General features: G+C 42.1%; 1 protein-coding gene across 3 annotated transcripts in view; it reads right to left on the bottom strand.

Annotated features, from left to right (window-relative positions):
* The window catches only part of samd4b (sterile alpha motif domain containing 4B), an 89714-nt gene extending 68310 nt beyond the window's left edge, over nt 1–21404 (bottom strand). For 2 of the 3 annotated variants that reach the window (XM_043680711.2, XM_087984045.1), the window contains exons 1-2: nt 21281–21404; nt 5319–5828 (exon numbers count right to left, since the gene is read on the bottom strand). In XM_043680711.2, the coding sequence (XP_043536646.1) occupies nt 5319–5514 (196 nt within the window). In that variant the 5' untranslated portion in view covers nt 5515–5828; nt 21281–21404. The remainder of the gene's footprint in view (nt 1–5318; nt 5829–21280) is intronic. The other variant, XM_043680712.2, reaches the window with a different exon arrangement.
* Between the last annotated feature and the right edge of the window lie 320 nt (nt 21405–21724).

The raw sequence follows: 21724 nt of genomic DNA, 5'->3' as shown, positions 1-21724 counted from the left end.
GGCCCCTTACATTGAAATTAATGCAGCTTAATTTATTAGTCCTACCTTGTCTCTGCCTGCCCTGACTGTTTGACTCACTTCTGTTCTCAGCTGTACCCGTCTCAGTTCGATCTCTTTCCTCACTATCTCCCTGGGTCCCATCCCACCACCTTACTAATTTAAATCCTCCCAAGCAGTTCTAACAAGTTTTCCTGTCAGTATATTAGTCCCCTTCCTATTTAGGTGCAATCCATCCTTGTATAGGTCACTTCTACCCCAAAAGAGATTCCAATGACCTAAAAATGTGAATCCTTCTCCCATACCCCAGCTCCTCAGCCATGCATTCATCTGCTCTATCCTCCTATTCCTGCCCTCATTAGCTCGTAGCACTGGGAGTAATCCAGATATTACTACCCTTGAGGACTTCCTTTTTAAATATCTGCCGAGCTCTCTGTAATCTCCCTTCAGAATCTCAACCGTTTCCCTTCTTATATCGTTGGTTCCAATGTGGACAATGATCTCTTGGTGGCCCCTCTCCCCTGTGAGAACATTCTGCACCCTCTCAGACATCCTTGATCCTGGCATCAGGGAAACAACACAACATTCTGCTTTTTTTCTGCTGGCCACAGAAACGCCTGTCTGTACCTCTGACTACAGAATCCACGAACAACTGATCTCTTGGAAGCTGACCTACCCCTCGTTGCATTAGAGCCAGTCTCAATACCAGAAACTTGGCTGTTCGAGCTACGTTCCCCTGAGAATCCAACACCCCCTACATTTTCCCAAACAGCATACCTGTTTGAAATGGGTATATCCACAAAAGACTCCAGCCCTAGGTGCCGACCTCTCTCACCCTTCCTGGAGTTAACCCATCTAAGTGACTGTATCTGAGACTTTCCCACCATCCATCACATACTGTTGCAAATTCCTCATCACTTCTAGCTGTCTCTCCAACCAATCCACACGATCTAATAAGATGGCAGATATAATCCACAGTAACCCTTAAACTCTCTTTAAACTCCCACATCTGACAAGTGCATATCACTGCAAAGGCCATTTTTGCTCCTTCACAATCTACAGACCCAGAAAATAACACCATCTTACTCCTCTACAAACACTGCCCCAGGTTAAATTAATAGCTATGGCTTATATTTTAAGTTTAATCAAGAGACCTATCTCCAAAAACATATAATCAAGAAAGAATCCACTATGCTCACTACTGCAGCCTCTCTCTTGGACAGACTTAAAACAACAATTAACTTATCTGATTCTGTGCTGTGAACTTCACCCAACAGTTCCTCCAAGATTAGTTGTGAATTTCACTGTTTGTTCATTTTCCCAGATGCACTCCCATGTGCAGCGATACACGAATTCAAACAGCAAAGGCGGTAACTGTGCAGGTTCTCTCTCTCTCTCTCACATGCACTGTCCTCACCATGTGCTTCCTTTGTCTGCTCTTCTCCCTGTTAAACTGCTGTTGTTTTGACTTATTTTTTCCAAAGTTCCAAAACAATGAAACAGCATATAAACAGTAATTGCTGCTCCTGGAATTCGAGGAAATCACCTCCAACACTTAAAATACCTCAAAATAAAAAAGGAGCAGCTCTTACAGCCAGAAATTTTTCCTGCCCTCCATCTTTTATGTTCTTTTTAAGACGGACAGTTCCTTCAGAATACTGAAAAGGGCAGAATATGTTCAGTTGTGGGGTTACACTGGCGGCTGGTGGAAATTACAGATAATCGATTAAATATGGAATTTGAGGATGAATGGATTCCTTTGATTTCTTCCATTCCAGATTACGAAGAAATGAATCAAAACACTTTGTCTATATTGAAGGGGGCTTAAATGAAATGTCATCAAGACGATTAATCTGCTGCATTGGACAACCAGACTCTAATCAAAATCCGTAGAGTTGAAAAGTGCGGTACTGGAAAAGCACAGCGGGTTAGACAGCATCCAAGGAGGAAAGTCGATGTTTCAGGCATAAGCCCTTTATCAAGAAGGTGATGTGTGTGTGTGTGCATAATGTGTGTGTGTGTGCATAATGTGTGTGTGTAATGTGCTATTTAGCCACAATTCTTTGATTTAGCCCCTCTTTACAAACTTTGTGGTGTTATGAAGTTAAAATTGCTTTTTTTTTAAAACAATTTGGAAAGGAATTTATTAGACAGACGAATGTTTTCAATGGCATCGGAAAAGAAATATATTAAAAGTCAAAAGGCAGTAAGTTCAGGAAAGAAGTTTGAAATCACTTCAGGCAAAAGATGATAGAAATGTGGAACTTTTTCCACAAAAAGCCATAGATGTTAGCTCAATGATTTTTCTAGCCAAGTATATTAAGGCTATGAGCCAAAATGAGTGAGTGGAGTTGGGATACAGATCAGTCACAATACCACTAAAAGCTGGACCAAATCAAAAGGCTGAAATTTTTTTTAGAAATCACTCATACGATGTGGGCATCGTTGGCAGGGCCAACATTTATTGCCTGTCCTTTGTGATCCTTAATGTGGTGGCGAGCTGCCTTCTTAAATGGCAGGCAGTGACCAGTGGGGTACTGCAGGGATCAGTACTGGGACCGCAGCTTTTTACAATATATGTTAATGATATAGAGGATGGTATTAGTAATAACATTTACAAATTTGCTGATGAAACTAAGCTGGGTGGCAGGGTGAAATGTGATGAGGATGTTAGGAGATTACAGGGTGACCTGGACAAGTTAGGTGAGTGGTCAGATGCATGGCAGATGCAGTTTAATGTGGATAAATGTATGGTTATCCACTGTGGTAGCAAGAACAGGAAGGCAGACTACTACCTAAATGGAATCAATTTAGGTAAAGGGGCAGTACAGCGAGATCTGGGTGTTCTTGTACACCAGTCAATGAAAGTAAGCATGCAGGTACAGCAGGTAGTGAAGAAGGCTAATAGCATGCTGGCCTTCATAACAAGAGGGATTGAGGATAGAAGCAAAGAGATTCTTCTGCAGCTATACAGGGTCCTGGTGAGACCACACCTGGAGTACTGTGTGCAGTTCTGGTCTCCAAATTTGAGGAAAGACATTCTGGCTATTGAGGGAGTGCAGCGTAGGTTCATGAGGTCAATTCCTGGAATGGCGGGATTACCTTACACTGAAAGACTGGAGCGACTGGGCTTGTATACCCTTGAGTTTAGAAGACTGAGAGGGAATATGATTGAGACATATAAGATTACTAAAGGATTGGACATTCTGGAGGCAGGAAACATGTTTCCGCTGATGGGTGAGTGCCGAAATAGAGGACACAGCTTAAAATACGGGTTAAACCATTTAGGACAGAGATGAGGAGAAACTTCTTCACCCAGAGAGTGGTGGCTGTGTGGAATGCTCTGCCCCAGAGGGCAGTGGAGGCCCAGTCTCTGGATTCATTTAAGAAAGAGTTGGATAGAGCTCTCAAGGATTGTGGAATCAAGGGTTATGGAGATAAGGCAGGAACAGGATACTGATTAAGGATGATCAGCCATGATCATATTGAATGGTGGTGCAGGCTCGAAGGGCAGAATGGCCTACTCCTGCACCTATTGTCTACTGATTCACTGCAGTCCATGTGTTGTAGGAACACCCTCAACCCCATCAGTGAGGGAATTCTATGATTTTGACCCAAAGACGCTAGCTTACTAAATCATTCATTCCCAAATAAAATCATAGATGATAAAAAATCTCAGGTGATTATACAAATAAAAGCTGTATAAAGATTTAAAGCTTTGCATATAAATATAAATTGATAAAAGCAGAGCTGTTTTTCATAGAACAGTCATATAGTATGGATGTAGGTTTGCTCGCTGAGCTGGAAGGTTCATTTTCAGACATTAAACGTCTGAAAACGAACTTTCCAGCTCAACGAGCAAACCTACACACAGAGCTACAAATCTTCTCAAAACTCGCTAGTCATATAGCATATATCATAGGCATTTTCCTGAATCTGCCAATCTCCTTTGACAACTAATGTCAGTTTATTAGCTACATCAAAATATTTCCAATATCTGATAAATTTTTAGAGCTCTCAATGAAGTATCAACAGTTGAAATTAATATTGTAATAAATACGTAAAACGAAATGACTGACATCAATTAGTTGGGCTGACATTCTGCTTTGCCAAATCCATGTACATAGCCACTAACTAAAACTATGAAATGATCTTGTGCAATTTTTAACTGAAATGATAGATAATTTCATACATCCATATTTAAAACATGTGAAAGATCAGGGTCAAGTGCAAATAAAGAATTGTTATCCTGTCTACTCCCAGCTAGACAAGGTCCAACTTAAATGATTTTAAGGGTGAATTTGGTTTTCCTCTCAGCTTCTAAAGTACAATCAGGCAGTAGTTAACATCAGTATTTTTGATTCAAAGATTGGATGATTCAGTGTGCCTCAATCTGACAAAATAATCATAGACAATATTCATTAAGTGGTCAGACATAAATGTGCATCAATTGTCTACCAGTGCCATTAAAATCATTTCTGTTGTGTGTAATATAGACAGTGGAAGATCGTAATATCACTGGGTTGATAATCCAGTACCCCAAACTAATTTTCTAGATACACGGGTTCAAATCCCATCCTGAAGAAGGGCTTATGCCCGAAATGTCGATTCTCCTGCTCATTGGATGCTGCCTGACCTGCTGTGCTTTTCCAGCAACACATTTTTCAGCTCAAATCCCATCATGGCAGAAGAAGAAATTTGAATTCAATAAGAAAATATGGACTTAAAAAAACTGGCTTCAGTGACCATGTCGATTGTTGCAAAAAAAAAAACTGATTCATTAACGTCCTTTAGGGAAGGAAATCTGCTGTCTTTACCAGATCTGGACTTCATGTCCAGAATCATAGTGATATAGTTGACTCTTAACTGCCCACTCACTAAATAGGATGGGCAGTCAAATGCTGGCCTAGTGACACCCATATTGCATGGATTAATTTTTAAAAATCAGACAGTAAATAATCAACTACTTAATCCAGAAACTACTGTCTAAAATCTCCAATTTTAAATGCCATAAAACAGCATATTTTCAGAGATAAAAAATCCAAGTGTTTAAATACTGACTCAAAGTCCTCAGCTGGGAATTTGATTAACTACATGCATTAGGCTACTTGCTCTATGCAGCCAAGCCAACTGAATGAGGAATACAGCAGTAAGCCTGCATGAACTTGCACTACATCAGTTCTTGCTGCCAACTGCCATTCAATAATCCATACTGCAAAATGCAAGAGTATGAAAATTCCAGCTTTCATTAAAACATCGAAAGACAAGAATTTTAATTAATTTTGATGACTGAGGCCCAGGTTGAAGGAAACAAGACTTACCAGCATCATTGGCTTCACCTTCTAGTATGTGGATGTCAGTGCAGTCGGCCAGCGAATGCTCCAAGCAGATCTGAAGAAAGCGAGCCTGGGTCCGACTGACCCTCTTCAACAGAGATAACAGGGCTACTGTCTGCTCACATTCATTCCATCCTTTAAACCACCCAGCTAGCACACCAACTTGATCCCGAAACATCATGATCGCAAGCCTGCACGATTATCTGTCTCTCTCTCTCTCTGGCTCCCAACTGACAGAAGAACGTCACATGTTTTCAGCTTGGATAGTAAGATTACCGACTTTGTAGGAGTCGGTGTCTTTTCTGTCCAAACATTTTGAGGCGATCCAATATTCTCTTTTCACCAGCCCCCTCTCCTTCAAGATGCAACAGTCCAAGAGACCACCGTCAACACTGGCAATTGAATGATGAAACAATTTCAGGAGTGTTCTGATAGGAGACCATTGAAAGCTTCTTTCCTAATCTTGCCTCTTGAAGTTAGGGTTTCATGTTGTCACTGTTTAAAACAAAACAAAAACATCAATAACATAGTAATGCTAAATACACATTTTCTAAGTGGACTTTTGAGCCAATTTCTACAATTCTCTTTTCTCCTTGGACACGCTTTGTGCAATTCATTCTGCTCTTAGGTCTTCACCGAAACCTGTATGTATTGTTAAGAAATAAACTGAGAACTACTCTCTTTTCTCCAAGTGTTGCAACTAAAATTGGAAATCTGAAGTGACAAAAAAGTTCAATCTCCCTCCAACATTTATGCCTACTATTCCTGCTTTCCACGTTATCACAGACCTTTCCCTTGAACTTCTTCCCCACCTGCCCCTCATTAACTTAAAGACTGATCCCATTTTAAATTTTCCTTAGTCATGATGCAAGTTCAACAACCTGAAATGTTAACTTAATTTTTATCCCCACAGATGCAACCTCACTTGCTAAGTATTTTCAGCTTATTTCAGATTTCCAACATCTGCTCTATTCTGATTTTTTGAATCCCCATACTCTGTTGCTGGCACCCAGTCATGCAGCAACATACAAGACAGATTGACATAGGTGTGGGGAGAATTGAGAGCACCAATTCATGGCTTGCTACATGGATAACCACAGGTGCAGGCCCACATAAACTGACACTTGCAGAAACACCAACTTGGTTTCAGACTTCAAAATTTTCTTTTGACAAAATCAAACATGCATGGTTAAGTTTTTGCAAATTTAATTATAATCACATTCAATACTTTTCTTTAGAAATGATATTCTAATGGGAGCACTCTGGAGTAGGAATATTTACATTTATGGGAATGATTCCTTTTACAACACATTTCTCCCTGCACTCAGGACATCATAGAGAGCTTAAGCTTAACAAGAACAGGAAAAATGTGCATGCTGAGGAGAGATAGTACTGGTCACAGGAAAGGAGGAGGAAGAGTACCAATGAATTTAGAACACCTGTAAAGAAAATACATTTTTGGTTTCAGAACGTAACAGCAACACATACAAAAAGTGATCTATATAAATAAGTTATCAACTGGGTAGATACTGCATCCGGTACATCTCCAAAAATTTTGAATGATTGAATTAACACAAACTTTAGGAACATACAAAAAGCCTATTGTCTGCAGTGTATTAGATTATTAGATCCCAATTACACAATGAACTCAATGAATCATACCCAAATGTGCATACAAACACAAAAACTAAGTCATAATTCTTCTAAAAAACAATATTTTTCAACCACCCCACCTCAGGCCCACCCCTTTTGCAGTCCCATCTGGAACAGTTATTAAGCCAAGAACTAACTCCCAGTGTATGACATCATTTCTGCAGCCATCTACATCTGGTATTCATTAGCATTCAAAGAGCACTCAGCATTGGCACACACTGGATAGAGAGAGAAAAATCTGTATAAAATCACACTGCAAATCACTCAAACGGAAACAGGACTTTCTCTTTACAGTCAGGTCTCTGAATAGTGAAAATACCCTGTTTAATTTCAGAGTACATTTCACTGCAATTAGGGCTTGCATGTTGATTTTGAAATAGGTTAAAACTAAATAATCCCACAATGGCATGACTGAATTTGTTGCTCAGTACAGCTCAAAGTTTGATTCCTTATTTTATGCCGAGGAATGGGTCAAATCAGAGTTCTATACTACAAATGGCTTCATTGTCTGGTGGTAGGAATGGTGAAGAAGATGGGAAACCAAGGTTTCCCCTCACAATCATGACTCCATTTTGATTGTGAGCATCAAAACAACGTATAAAGATAGGATCAGGCCAATCTATTATATTCTCCCACTGTCAACAGCCTGCTGACATTTTGCAGAGTGATACATGAAACAGGGAAACTTAGACAAGGTATATAGTACCATATGGAACACCATAATCTGGAAGAAACGATTCAGTTAGACAGACCATGGAGCAGCTTCAATACAAGCTCCTGATTTCAACAGGGAGAAAGTGAGGACTGCAGATGCTGGAGATCAGAGCTGAAAAATGTGTTGCTGGAAAAGCGCAGCAGGTCAGGCAGCATCCAAGGAGCAGGAGAATCGACGTTTCGGGCATAAGCCCTTCTTCAGGAATGAGGAGGGTGTGCCAAGCAGGCTAAAATAAAAGGTAGGGAGGAGGGACTTAGGGGAGGGGCGTTGGAAATGCGATAGGTGGAAGGAGGTTAAGGTGAGGATGATAGGCCAGAGAGGTCAGGAAGAAGATTGCAGGTCAAGAAGACGGTGCTGAGTCCGAGGGTTAGGACTGAGATAACGTGGGGGAGGGGAAATGAGGAAGCTGGAGAAATCTGCATTCATCCCTTGTAGTTGGAGGGTTCCTAGGCAGAAGATGAGGCGCTCTTCCTCCAGGCATCGTGTTGCCATGGTCTGGCGATGGAGGAGGCCAAGGACCTGCATGTCCTTGGCGAAGTGGGAGGAGGAGTTAAAGTGTTCAACCACGGGGCAGTTGGGTTGGTTGGTGCGGGTGTCCCAGAGGTGTTCTCTGAAACGTTCCCCAAGTAGGCGGCCTGTCTCCCCAATGTAGAGGAGGCCACATCGGGTGCAACGGATGCAGTAAATGATGTGTGTGGAGGTGCAGGTGAATTTGTGATGGATATGGAAGGATCACTTGAGGCCTTGGAAGGAAGTGAGGGGGGAGGTGTGGGCGCAAGTTTTGCATTTCTTGCGGTTGCAGGGGAAGGTGCCGGGAGTGGAGGTTGGGTTGGTGGGGGGTGTGGACCTGACGAGGGAGTCACGGAGGGAGTGGTCTTTCCGGAACGCTGATAGGGGAGGGGAGGGGAATATATCCTTGGTGGTGGGGTCTGTTTGGAGGTGATTTCAACAGCACAACCAGAGGACAGTGCTCAAACTTACTAGGCCTATTTTTTCATGATCAATTTACAAAGAGATCTTTAATACAGAAACCTAAAAGCATGTCATATTTCTATTTCATGGGCTATGGATAGCAAGCTGCTTGCAAAAAGTTTCATTTGAAATTTAACTTGTTCAACAGTTAAGCAAGAAAAATCACAGGGTCTTCAGAAACCGACTGCTTACACATAAATCGCCCCATCCTGCAACTGGTTTAGCCAAACTCACTGGCCTTGTTTCACCACAATACTATCCAGGAAGCTCATGATCCATAAAATGACAACACAACGCACAGTTGTGTAGAAAAAAGCCCAAACTCAATGGCTGGAATGCCACCTACTTATGCTCTCAGCTAATGGGCTGCAATAGGTGGAGAAAAGTTGGGAGTAATGGCAAGAAATGTTCAATTATCACACCGTGCTCATCTTGTAAACATTAAATAATAAAACAAAATATCAAGAACCTTGTTCTCAGCTTAAATGATAAATTTTACTTTGTGTTTCATACTAAACACTATCTTCAGCATAGACTGCTACTTTGATAACTCAATAGGCAATTGCACTGCAACACGTGATTCTAAATGACAGACAATTGTACACTGAACGCCGGTCCTCACGGGAAACTAGGATGCACAGATCACAGCCATGGCCACTAACTAGGAGGGGGAGAAAAATTTCCCAATAGTTCCTATTTCTGATCTTTCAATCCATGTTGGAAAATGCTTTTTCACATTAGGCAAGGGTTAGATAAGATCTGCTGGTGATATCTTCTATGATTAAATTTCCTGCTAACACTAGGTTGAAAAGTGAATTATCATTTGAGTGAGGGTTAAGTGAGAGCTGGATCCCATGTCACTATATTCAGGAGGGGCAAGGGGTATATTGATAGTTACATTTCCTCGTAATGAAAGAGGAGCTACCTATTGCACTAACTACAAAAAATGGATTCAGGACTTCATTTGTACTGTAGATTGAAATCATTAGAAATTATTGGCAACTACACAGCACCTTTAAATATAATAACACATTCTAAGCCACTTCAAAGATGCACTGAATATTAAAAATCCACAAAGACAGAGGTGTGTTTTAGGAGCATCTCAAGTGAGGACAGAAAGAAAGCAATAGTGAGATATTGAGGGGGGTTTTAGATTCTGGATGTAAGTTTGCTCGCTGAGTTGGAAGGTACACTTTCAAACGTTTTATCACTATACTCGGTAACATTAGTGAGCCTCTGGTGAAACACTGTTGTTACGACCCCCTTTCTATTGTGTGTGTTGAGGTTAGAACTTTATTTCAACGAGCCACCACACACTGCAGCACCAAGGAACTACGAAGAGCAGAAGAAAGTCATATGAACATTGTATTCAAAAGAGCACAGGTACCCAATGAACACAGTCCGACAATTTGTTTTTCTTTGTTGCTGAGAAAAAGACAAAATGCGCCCAGAAACCCTAGCCACTCTGCCCTACATAGACGTCTCTGAAATGATTGCCAGACTACTCAAGACCTCTTGGCATTATGGTAGCCCACAAACCCACACACTAAAATACTAGCTAATGAACTTAAAAGATCCTATACAGACAACAAGCAAAATGAATGTCATTTACAAAATATACCTTGCAAGAACGGTCACAAACACTACATTGAACAAACAGGCAGAAAACTAGCCACCAGGATACATGAACATCAACTAGCCACAAAAAGACATGACCCACTCTCACTAGTATCTTTACATACAGAGGAGGAAGGACACCACTTTGACTGGGATGACACATCCATTCTAGGACAAGCCAAACAGAGACATGCACAAGAATTCTTAGAAGCATGGCATTCCAACTGGAACTCTGTCAACAAACACATTGACTTGGATCTCATCTATCAGCCTCTAAGAAAAATGAACAGGAAGCACATCACAACCTGAAATGATGTCACCACCCCAAGGAAACCTAAACACAAATAGAAAACAGGCCATAACACCAGTAGTTAACTGGAGGCTCACTGATGATGTTACCTAGCATGGTGACAAAACATCTGAAAACAAACCTTCCAGCTCAGCCAAACTTACACCCAGAATCTTAATCTGAGCTACAAATCTTCTTCAAACTCATTAAGGGATTTGAGAGTTTAGTGTCGAGTCAGATACATTCATTGTTACCAATGGTGGTGTGAACAAAATCAGGCTTGCACAAGAAAGCAAAGTAGATGGGAGCACAGAGAGCTAGTGTGGTTGCAGGGCTGAAGGAGATGGCAAAGATATGAAGGGACAAGGCCATTTGATCATGCACCAATGTAAATATAAGGAGGGCAGGTAGCAAAACAAGTTAAGACAGAAGCTCGAGAACATTCTAAACTCTGCTTGTGAATGGTAGCAGTGCCTTGGAATAGTCAAGGCATGAATGGGAATTTCAGCGACAGACAAGAACCTAAGAAACAGGAGTATAGTTTACTGGGCCTGGTCCACAAACGAGCCGAAGAAATGACAAAGTCATGCACTACTGATCCAGAAATGTTCTTACAGATGAAGTAAATATAGAAATCTTATCCCAAGTTTGATATAACATTAAGATTCCGAACAGTGTGGTTCAGTCTGAAGAGTTGCCAATACACAGGCTCAGAAATTAGGGAATGGAGTTTGCATATTTCTTTTCTAAAAATCCTTAAAGGGGAGTCAGAGGTAGATAAGATACTGAAAGTGTTTGATATTTTTGCCTTTATTGGTCAGAACATAGAGTATAGAAGTTCACAGGACATATTCAGCTGTACAGAACATTGGTTAGGCCACACTTGGAATATCGTGTGCAATTCCGGGGTCTCCCTCCTATAGGAAGGATGTTGTTAAACTTGCCAGGGAGGTAAATTAAACTTTTAATAACTTACCTTGTGAATGGGCAGAGCGCACACTGAACAGGAGCAAACACAGGACTGCTGGGTAAGTGAGGTAATATATTTGGACGGCTGCTTTACCCGAAACACTACTTAGTGTCTCCCACCTATCCTCGTCCTCTAACCAAAAAAATAAGGTTCTGTGCATTAATTCGGTAAGGTTGCCAGTTTTTTTCAATAGTCTCTTTAGGAATTCAGGACATTGAAAATGTTCCTCCTGTAGGATGCATGAGGTAAGAGTCTCCACTAGTGTCTCCATTGACTTCACCTGTGGGAAGTGCACCCAACTCCAGCTCCTCGAAAACCACATTAGGAGCTGGAGTGGGATAAACTTCGGATCATTTGGGAGATAGAGGGGGTAGTAGAGAGAAGTTACAGGGAGGTAGTCTCACCTCAGGTACAGGAAAAAGGTAGATGGGTTACAGTCAGTGGACAGAAAGGGAACAAGTAGACAGTGCAAGGATCCTATGTGGTGTTCCTCTCAATAACAGTATACCATTTTGGTTACTGCTTTGGTGGTGGTGGTGGTGGGTTGTTTAACAACCTGCCAGGAGAAAGCCAGTGGCCAGGTGTTTGGCAATGATTCTGGCTCTTTGGCTCAGATAATGGTGGGGGGGGGGGGGGGGGGGGGGGGGGCGAATAGAAAAATACTAGTTGGACTCCTGGAAGCTATGTTGCTGCCCAGGTGCCAGGGTCTAGGATGTCTCTGATCGAGTCTACAAGATTCTGAAGGGGTTGGGTGAGCAGCCAGAAGTCATGGTGCATATTGGCATCACGACATAGCTAAGAAAAGGGATGAGGATCTAAAGTGATTTCAGGGAATTAGGTTGGAAGCTAAAATGCAGGATGAGCAGAGTAGTAATCTGAGGATTACTACTGGTGCCACGTGTTTGTGAGGCAAAGAAAAGTGAGCGAGTGCAGCTAAATATACAGCTACTGAACTGGTACAAGAGGGAGGGCGTCAGATACATAGATCATTGGGGTACCTTCTGGGGAAGGTGGGACCTGTACATGAAGGACAGTCTGCACTTAAAACTGGAGGGACACCAATGTCCTGGGTGGGACATTTGCTGGAGCACTTCAGGAGAGTTCAAACTAGTTTGGCAGGGGGATGGGAACCAGAGATATAGATCAGAGGAGAGGGTAGTTGTTGAAAAGGGCAGAAATAGAATGCAGAGAGTCTGTCAGGAACGATACATTGTTGATAGGGCAAAGAGATGGGTTAAAGTGAGTCTGTTTCAATGCAAGGAGTGTCAGGAATAAGAGTGATGAACTTTGGGGCATGGATCAGTACTTGGAACTACGATGTTGTGGCCATAATGGAGACATGGATTTCACAGGAATGGTTGCTGGATGTTCCAGGGTTTAGACCTTTTAAAAAGACCAGGGTAAAAGAGGAGGGGGAGTAGCATTGTTAGAGAAAAGGAGATTGTTGAGGAGAGTTTGTCTATTGAGTCAGTATGGGTAGAAGTCAGAAACAGGAAAGGAGCAGTCACTTTATTGGATGTTTTCTATAGACCCTCCCCCCCTCGCCCCACACACACACACAATAGCAGCAGAGAGATGGAAGAACAGATTGGACAGCAGATCTTGGAGAGGTGCAGATGTAACAGAGTTGTTGTATGGGTGACTTCAACTTCCCCGATACTGATTGTAACCTCCTGAGCGCAGATGGTCCGGATGAAGCCGATTGTCAGGTGTGTCCAGGAAGGATTCCTGGCTCAATATGTAGATAGGCCAACGAGGAGGCAGGCCATATTGGATTTGATGCTAGACAATGAGCCAGGCCAGGTGTCAGATCTCTTGGTGGGACAAGATTTCAGTGAGTGACCACAACTGCCTCACCTTTACCATAGCCATGGAGAAGGACAGGACAGTTTGGGAAGGTATTTAATTGGGAGAGGGGAAATTATACTGCTATTGGACAGGAGCTGGAGTATAAATTGGGAACAATTGTTCTATGGGAAATGCACAACATAAATGTGGAGGCTGTTTAAGGAGCACTTATTGTCCCACTGAGACAGGCAAGGAATGGTAAGGTGAACGAGCCTTGGATGACAAGAGGAGCTTCTCGTCAAGAGGAAGAAGGATGCTTATTTAAGGATGAGGAAGCAAGGATCAGGCACAGGTTTAGAGAAAGGGTAGCTAGGAAAGAACTCAAATGGACCGAGGACAGCTAGGAGGGGTCACAAAAAAGCCTTGGCGGGAAGGATTAGGGAAAACTCAAAGGCGTTCGATGCTTACTGGAGGAATAAGAGAATGATCAGAGGGAGGGTAAGGCCGATCAGAGATAGTGGAGGGAGCTTGTGCCTGGTATCTGAAGAGGTGGGGGAGGCCCGAACAGTTTTCGGCTTCAGTATTCACTCGAGAGAGGGACCTTGTTGATTGTGGGAACACCGTGGACCAGGTTAATAGACTTGAACAGATTGATATTAAGGAAGTGGATGTGCTGGAAACTCTGGGAAGCATCAAGATAGAAAAGTCCCCAGGGCCAGACCAGATATATCCAAGGTTACCACAGTAAGTGAGGAATGAGATTGCTGCGCCTCTGGCCATGATCTTTGTATTCTCACTCTCCATGGAGTAGTACCAGATGACTGGAAGGAGGCAAATGTTGTTCCTCTGTTGAAGAAAGAGAATAGGGATATCCCTAGGAATTATAGACCAGTGAGTCTTACATCTGGATAAATGCGAAATGATTCATTTTGGAAGATCAAATTTGAATGCTGAATACAGGGTTAAAGACAGGATTCTTGACAGTATGGAGGAACAGCAGGATCTTGGAGTCCACAAACATAGGTCCCTCAAAGTTGCCACCCAAGTTGAAAAAGTTGTTAAGACAGCATACGGTGTTTTGGCTTTCATTAACGGGGGATTGAGTTTAAAAGCTGTGAGGTGTTGCTGCAGCTCTATAAAACCCTCGTTAGACCACACTTGGAATATTGTGTCCAGTTGCATTATAGGAAAGATGTGGACGCTTTAGAGAGGGTGCAGAAGAGATTTACCAGGATACTGCCTGGATTGGAGGGCTTGTCTTATGAAGAGAGGTTGAGTGAGGTCTGGTTTTCACACTGGAGAGAAGGAAGAAAGGGGTGACTTGATAGAGGTATACAAGACAATGAGAGGCATAGATAGAGTAGATAGCCAGAGGCTTCTCCCCCAGGGCAGAATTGGCTGTCACGAGGGGTCATAATTTTAAGGTGATTGGAGGAAGGAATAGGGGAGATGTTAAATGTAGGTTCTATACATAGAGTGGCGAGTGAGTGGAATGCAGCGCCAATGGAGGCAGGAGAGTCGGAGACATTAGAGTCATTAAAGTGACTGCTGGACAAGCACATGGATGGCAATAAATTGATGGGTCTGTAGGTTAGGTTGATCTTAGATTAAGATAAATGCTCGGCACAACACTGTTCTGTGCTCTAAACACATGGTCACTTGGATGAGGTATCAGACAGCAAATGGTGTTCACAAAACCGCCTTTTTTTCTTTTGAATCTACATTTTTCTGAAATAAAAGGGAGTGTGCTAAAATACCTGAAATGGTATTTTCTCATATGTTCCTGTGAAGAGGAAAACAGAAAACATGTACTCCTCTTGGAAACCAGAACGTGAATGACAAAAAAGCCAAAAATATTGCAGACATGAACATCTGAAACAAACTAGAAGATATAGTAAACACATGGGTCAGTACTGATGAAGACAGAGACTCACATTTTGAAGATTTAACACTAAAAAAAATACACATCAAAATGTGTTGATTCTCTTAGCTGCTGATTGACCGGTTGTATTTCTAGCATTTTTGTTTTAAGATACTGGTGGTGGTTTGAGGAAAGGTGATACTCAGTTCCTTCAACTACATAAGGCACATGTTGAAGAAACACAGTATGAGGGGTAAAATGGTGAATGGGCTTACCTAGGAATAAATATTGAGATGTATAACTATTCATGTTATACATTAATGATTTGCAATTTTTGAGAAGATTTGTAGCTCAGGTTGTAAGTTTGCTCGCTGAGCTGGAAGGATTGTTTTCAGATGTTTTGTCACCATGCTAGGTGACATCATCAGCGAGTCTCCGGTGAAGCACTGGTGTTCTATCCTGCTTTCTATGTGTGTGTGTTGGTCTGTTAAGGTGGATGATATCATTTCTGGTTCTTTTTCTCAGAGGTTGGTAAATGAGGTCCAAATCAATGTGTTTATTGATGGAGCTCTTGTTTGAATGCCAGGCCTCTAGGAATTCCCGTGCGTTTCTCTGTTTAGCCTTTCCTAGGATGGCTGTGTTGTCCCAGTTGAAGTGGTGTCCTTCTTTGTCTGTATGTAAGGATACTAGTGATAATGAGTCATGTCTTTTGGTGGCTAGTTGGTATTAGTGTATCCTGGTAGTTTGTTTTCTGCCTGGTCTGTCCAATGTAGTGTTTGCTACAGTCCTTGCAAGGTATTTTGTAAATGATATTAGTTTTGCTGGTTGGTGGTAATAGGGTCCTGAAGGTTTATTAGTAGCTGTTTTAGTGTGTTGGTAGGTTTGTGGGCTACCATGATACCAAGGGTTTGGTGTCGTTAATGATTTAGATTAATGAACTGAGGGCATTGCTGCTAAGTTTGCAGATAGATAGTGTTGAGGAAGCAGGAAGGCTGCAGAAGGACTTGGACAGGCTAGGGAGGTGGGTGAAGTAGCGGCAAATGGAATACAATTTGGGAATATGAGAGGTTATGCACTTTGGTAGGAAGAAAAGGTTTCGACTATTTTTTTACATGGGGAAAGGCTTCAGAAACCTGAAGCATAAAGGGACCTGGGTGCCTTAGTTCAGAATTCTTTTAAGATTAATGTGCAGGTACAAATGGAACATTAACATTCATTTCAAGATGGTTAGAATACAAGAGCAGAAATATACTGCTAAGGTTTTATAAGGCTCTGGTCAGGCTGCATTTGGAACATTGAGAACACTTATGGGCCCTGTATTTAAGGATGGATGTGCTGGCATTGGAGAGGATCTAGGGGAAGTTTACAATGATCCCAGGGATGACGGGCTTGTCAAATGAGCAAGTGTTGAGAACTCTGGGTCTGTACTTGGAGTTTACAAAGATAAGCGTGATCTCGTGAAACTTAGAATATTGAGAGGCCTAGATAGAATGGACGTTTCCACTAGGAAAGACTAGGAACTGAGGGTACAGCCTCAGAATGAAGGAGTGGCCCTTCAGAACTAAAATGAGAAGGAATTTCTTCAGCCAGAACTTGGTGAATCTGTGGAACACATTGCCACAAAGGGCTGTGGAGGCTAAGTCATTGAATGCATTTAAGACCAGTTTATACAAGTCTTTAATTAGTAAGGGCATCAAAAGCTATGGGGAAAAGGCAGGAGAACGAGTTGAGAAACATAACAGCCACAATCTAATGGCAGAGCAAATTAGAGGGGCTGAATGGCTTAAGGTCTTATGGCCTTAACTTCTCAAACATTCGCACTGCAGTATCCAGAAGGACAAATTCACATTTGTTAAGAGCAAATCCAGAACAGGTCACCAGACAGCTCTTTTATCCCCTGGATGACTAAAGGTAGGAAGGACTCAGGCATATGTTCCTGTGAAGATGAAAACGGAAAACATGGACACAATTCAGATGTGGTAAAATGATAGCATTGGTGCGTCAAGAACACAGCTCAGATGGACTGAGTTATTCTTCAACCAAATTAATTTCAAAAGTGAGCTGGATAAAGGAGATAGGGAGAAAGTGTTCCTGCTTGAAAAAGGAACAAGGACAAATGGACATAGATTTAAAATTGTATTCAAACAAAGCATGGGTGATAAGAAAAAGCTTTTTCACTAGGGTGGAGAATGCACTGTCTCAGAGTAGTGGAGGTAGTTTCAATTGAGGCATTCAAGAGGGCATTAGATGATTTGGATAAAAATAAAACAAGCATATGGGAAAAGAGCAAGAGATTGGCACTAGGCAATGATGCTCACTTGAAGGGCCAATGCAGACGATAGGCACAACAACTTTCTTCTGTACGATAAGACATCTGCTTTCTGTGAAGACTACATTTTTGAAACCCACAACTAGAAAAGAAAATGTCTTCAATTGCTCCTTTGCATCCTGAAAACCAGGATTCCTGACTACCAGGAAACTGAAAAACAATTGGTTTCAAACCAATTATATCATCCAACCTCTCTCATGTGCTCAGTGTTCAGCTGGGAATCTTTGTTGAATTTTAGTTGTGGTTTGGTAAATAACATTCACATACTAGCTTGAGTGTTGTAGATTAGAGTCCCACTCTAGACACAAATAATCCAGACTGACACTCCCACGTGCAATCCTAGGGTGCACTGAGGCGTTACTTTTCAGACAAGATGCTCAACTAAGAGAAAAGACTAGTTCTCAGTCTGATATCAAATATTGCTATGGGATGTTTTCAGAGACAAGCCCTGGTCAGTATTTCTCTCTAAATCAGGTGAAGTAGATGGGATGATGTTCTTTGTGGAGCTTACTGTGCACAATTGGCTGCCACACTGTAGTTTTAAAACTTCATCATGGTTTTAAAGTACTTTGAAACATTCTGACTTATGAAGGTGTTGTATAGATGCAAGTCTATCTTTCTTGAGCAATACAATTTGTTAGCAGCAACAACCCTCTGGAACCTCACCCAAAGAACCAGCCAAGACAGCCCACGTCATGATCCTGTACAACCTCTTAGGACCAATCCCATTACTGCTTCTATACACTTGGGACTAGGGCTCACTAAATTGCAGCCAGGAACAGAAAGCCTATTTTATGTTTTCTCTTCCATGATCCAGTGGTATTAAGCTCACTGACATGAGCCCTCACTGCCACCACAGATCAGGAATTAAGCTAGAGATATTCAGGTCCACATAGCCTCGTGCAAGCCAGATGAGTACAGCATCATGAATCATAGGTTATAAAGTATCAGTACCCCTGTCCTCGCACTTAATTCTAATCTATACACAGAATCAGACAAAACAAAACTACTTCAGCTTCAATGTACTTTTTGTATTCTGCTGTCATGCAATATTAAAATATTTCCAAATTAAACATCAGCCTTTTCTTAAATATCTCTTTACCTACAAATTACTTTAAACAATTTATACACCACAAAACAAGTCAGGTTAGCTGCTGCATCACTGCCCTGTTGTGCAGCTGAGCCATACAGCAGCAGAATGTCCAAGGTCTGATCTTGGCTGATCATAAAGGAGGCAACTATGGCGCTACAGGTAGTTTTGCTTCTAAGCTGACAGGTGGAGAATAAATCAGCCAGAGTCATACTGCTTATCATAAGAGCATCCTGCCCTTTTGACCATTCTGAAAAGTGTAGTCAAAAGTCAGATTCATCATTCACCCACAACAGAAGATTGATAGGTGACAAATTGTTAACTGTCAAAATTATGGAAAGACAAGTTGGAAAAAGGGAAGTCTGGTGATAGATACTGGAGAGGAATTGCAAAGATGAAACAGATTCAACCAACAAAGAAAACTGAGACTTATTTTGAAAGTATCAGATGCTTTTGGTGTCATTACTGCCTTTCTCAAGTTAGTCAAATACTATGCTGCCAGAATTTTAAAAAGAGCCACACAACCCCACCCCAAACTCCATATCACTGCCCCCAAGCCCACATTTTGGGCCATCAGCCAGATTAGACTAACTGCTGACACCCAACCTACCAAATACACTTGCACTCTTCCAGAAAGATCGTTGTTAACTACCGGCTGATGTCCTCACCAAGGTGCAGAGATGGGAGACTGATGTTAAGCTTACTTTGGTGAGTCTCGATTATGGAAAAGAAACCAGCCAGCAACCCTGCTCTCATTATTGACCAGGCTACCTCACACGGTTGAATAGCCAACGATAATCGCCACAAAGACTCAGATGAATAAAAAGGGCACCTGGTTGGTACAAGTCAGAAGCAGCATATATATAAGCAGAATACATCAAGTGCAGCAAATAAGCATTCTCAATAAACTTATCAAATAATAAGGCACAAGTGAGGACTGTAGATGCTAGAAATCAGAGTCTAGATGACAGTGGTGTTGGAAAAACACAGCAGGTCAGGTAGCATCCAAGGAGCACTTGTCAAATAATAAATCTAAAATGAATTTCTCTTCTATGGCTCAATATAAAAGAACCCTCCAAAGTTGGGCTCAAACCCAGAATAAACATTTTGCCCTGGGAGCAAAGAAAACCCAAGCACAAGACTGTCAAGCCAGACTTCTTGACAGTCTCAATGCATTCACAACATGAAGCTCACAGCAAAAAAAATCCTCAATTCAGAAATCTAACTCTGAATGGGTACAGCAAAATTTAGATTGTAGCCAATCCCAGGTTTCACCAGTGTTCAGGCATGAGAGAGAGAGGGGAGGGGGATCCACTGTATATTTTAATGAGGAATTATTTCATGTTCACATTATGTCCAAAGTGGGAAGGTACAGCACTCAATATTAATCATCTTACCATATTTAAAGTCATACTACTTTGGAATACTCAACAATAAACTGAAACGTTGAATGTAATTGGCATTCAGCCTTTAAGTGAGAACAGTTTCCTTTCACCATCAGTTGTTAATTCATAATTCACATCAGCAGATAATCATGAGCAACAGGTAACTCACAGGTTGCAGTTAGCCAACCACAACAAAAACTGTACTAATAAAGTTAGCCAAGGTGCTTTTCAAAAATATTAAACTTGTTAATCATAACTTTTTGACATCAAGTTTAATAGATGTTAAAATATGCTAAAACTCCCTAACAAGAGAAGTTCACCATACCGAACAACTCACATACAATATTTTGAATAGATGTAAAATTCATTCTTTAGACTAATCATACACTGTGTACACAAAAAACACTCTTGACAACACACTGATATTTATAACTTTTAGGTAGATATAGCAGGACACCAAAATTATAAATAGAACAGGACCAGTTCTTTTTTAAGCTACAAAATGATCTGAAAGTGATGACACGAACAGTTCAGCTGTGTCATGCAATCTTTTTTCAATCAAACTCACTAAAATGCTGCAATGAGTTCTATTTCAGAGTAAAAGTAATCTTCCTCCCTTAAATATGCTTTCCCACAAGAGGGTATAAAAAAGAACCAAAGAAAGAATACCAGACTGAAATTCCTTTGAAAACAAAATTTAAAAAAAATAGAATAAAAAAAAGTGGCGGGGAAGCAGATCTGGAGGCAAAAGAGGGAGAAGATCTACATACCAACGCTCAGACTTTCCACCAGGATGGAGTAGGTTTGCCTTGGGAACTGGGGTGGGTTTTTATTTGGTGTGTTGTGAGAGTGAGTGGGAGATAAATGATAAAACGTGAGGCTGAGCAGCTTTGGCTTCTCCTCACAGCCACCTCTCCCTCCCCCCTTTTCCCACACACGCAGAGACATGAGATGTTTGTGGTTTTACTCCCCTCCCTTTCCAGGCCAGGGGAATGGTCAACACCCTCTGTCCAGCCCCACAGCCAAACCCCTCCAACCCTCAGCCCGTCATGGAGGCACTTCAACACCCATCACCCCTTCCCTACCCTACCCTACCCTCCCTCAAGTGATGTTCGAGGCCTAACCCTCCTCTTCCCGTTCCCCGTCTCTCTCTCCCCCACCCCAACATGTTTCTAAAAAGGGGAGGGGGGGTGAGGAGAAAATAAAAATAAATGTCATCCAATCGACCCCGTTCGACAGCCCGTACCCGACATTTAGTCAAAAACATCAATTATTTACCCATCCGCCGTCGAATTTTCTCGATTTTTCCCCCCTCCTCACCTGTGGTGCTGAGGTGGATGATGGGGGAGGGGGGGGGTTCCAATGGCGGGCCCCCACGTCGGAAGGGGAGGGAGGGGGGGGCGGGGAAGGAGGGAGAAAATCGGCCGCGCCAAACCTGCCAGGTCGCACTAACTTGATGGGGGCTTCGCCGTCGGCCTTCGCTCATTGATGGGTGCTGTGGCCTGCCCCTCTCATCTACCGCGGTTCCATTGGTTAATCGAGCTGTCCATCTTACGGTAGCCCCGTCATCACGTTCGGTTGCCATCGGGGGAGCGGGCGGGATTAGGACGTGATGTCACAGTGTGCCGGAAACTATGGGATAGCGTCGGCGCAGGGCACGCCGGGGGTTGTAGTTCTTAATCCTCCCATCGCTCTCAGGGCGCATCCCGAACAACAACAACT

The sequence above is a fragment of the Chiloscyllium plagiosum genome, unplaced genomic scaffold (assembly GCF_037043375.1).
Source record: "Chiloscyllium plagiosum isolate Xiang-an unplaced genomic scaffold, Cpla_swu_hap1 HiC_scaffold_47, whole genome shotgun sequence".
Taxonomy (NCBI): Eukaryota; Metazoa; Chordata; class Chondrichthyes; order Orectolobiformes; family Hemiscylliidae; genus Chiloscyllium; species Chiloscyllium plagiosum.
Note: the sequence above shows the minus strand (reverse complement) of the source record. Positions and strands in the feature narration are given on the sequence as shown.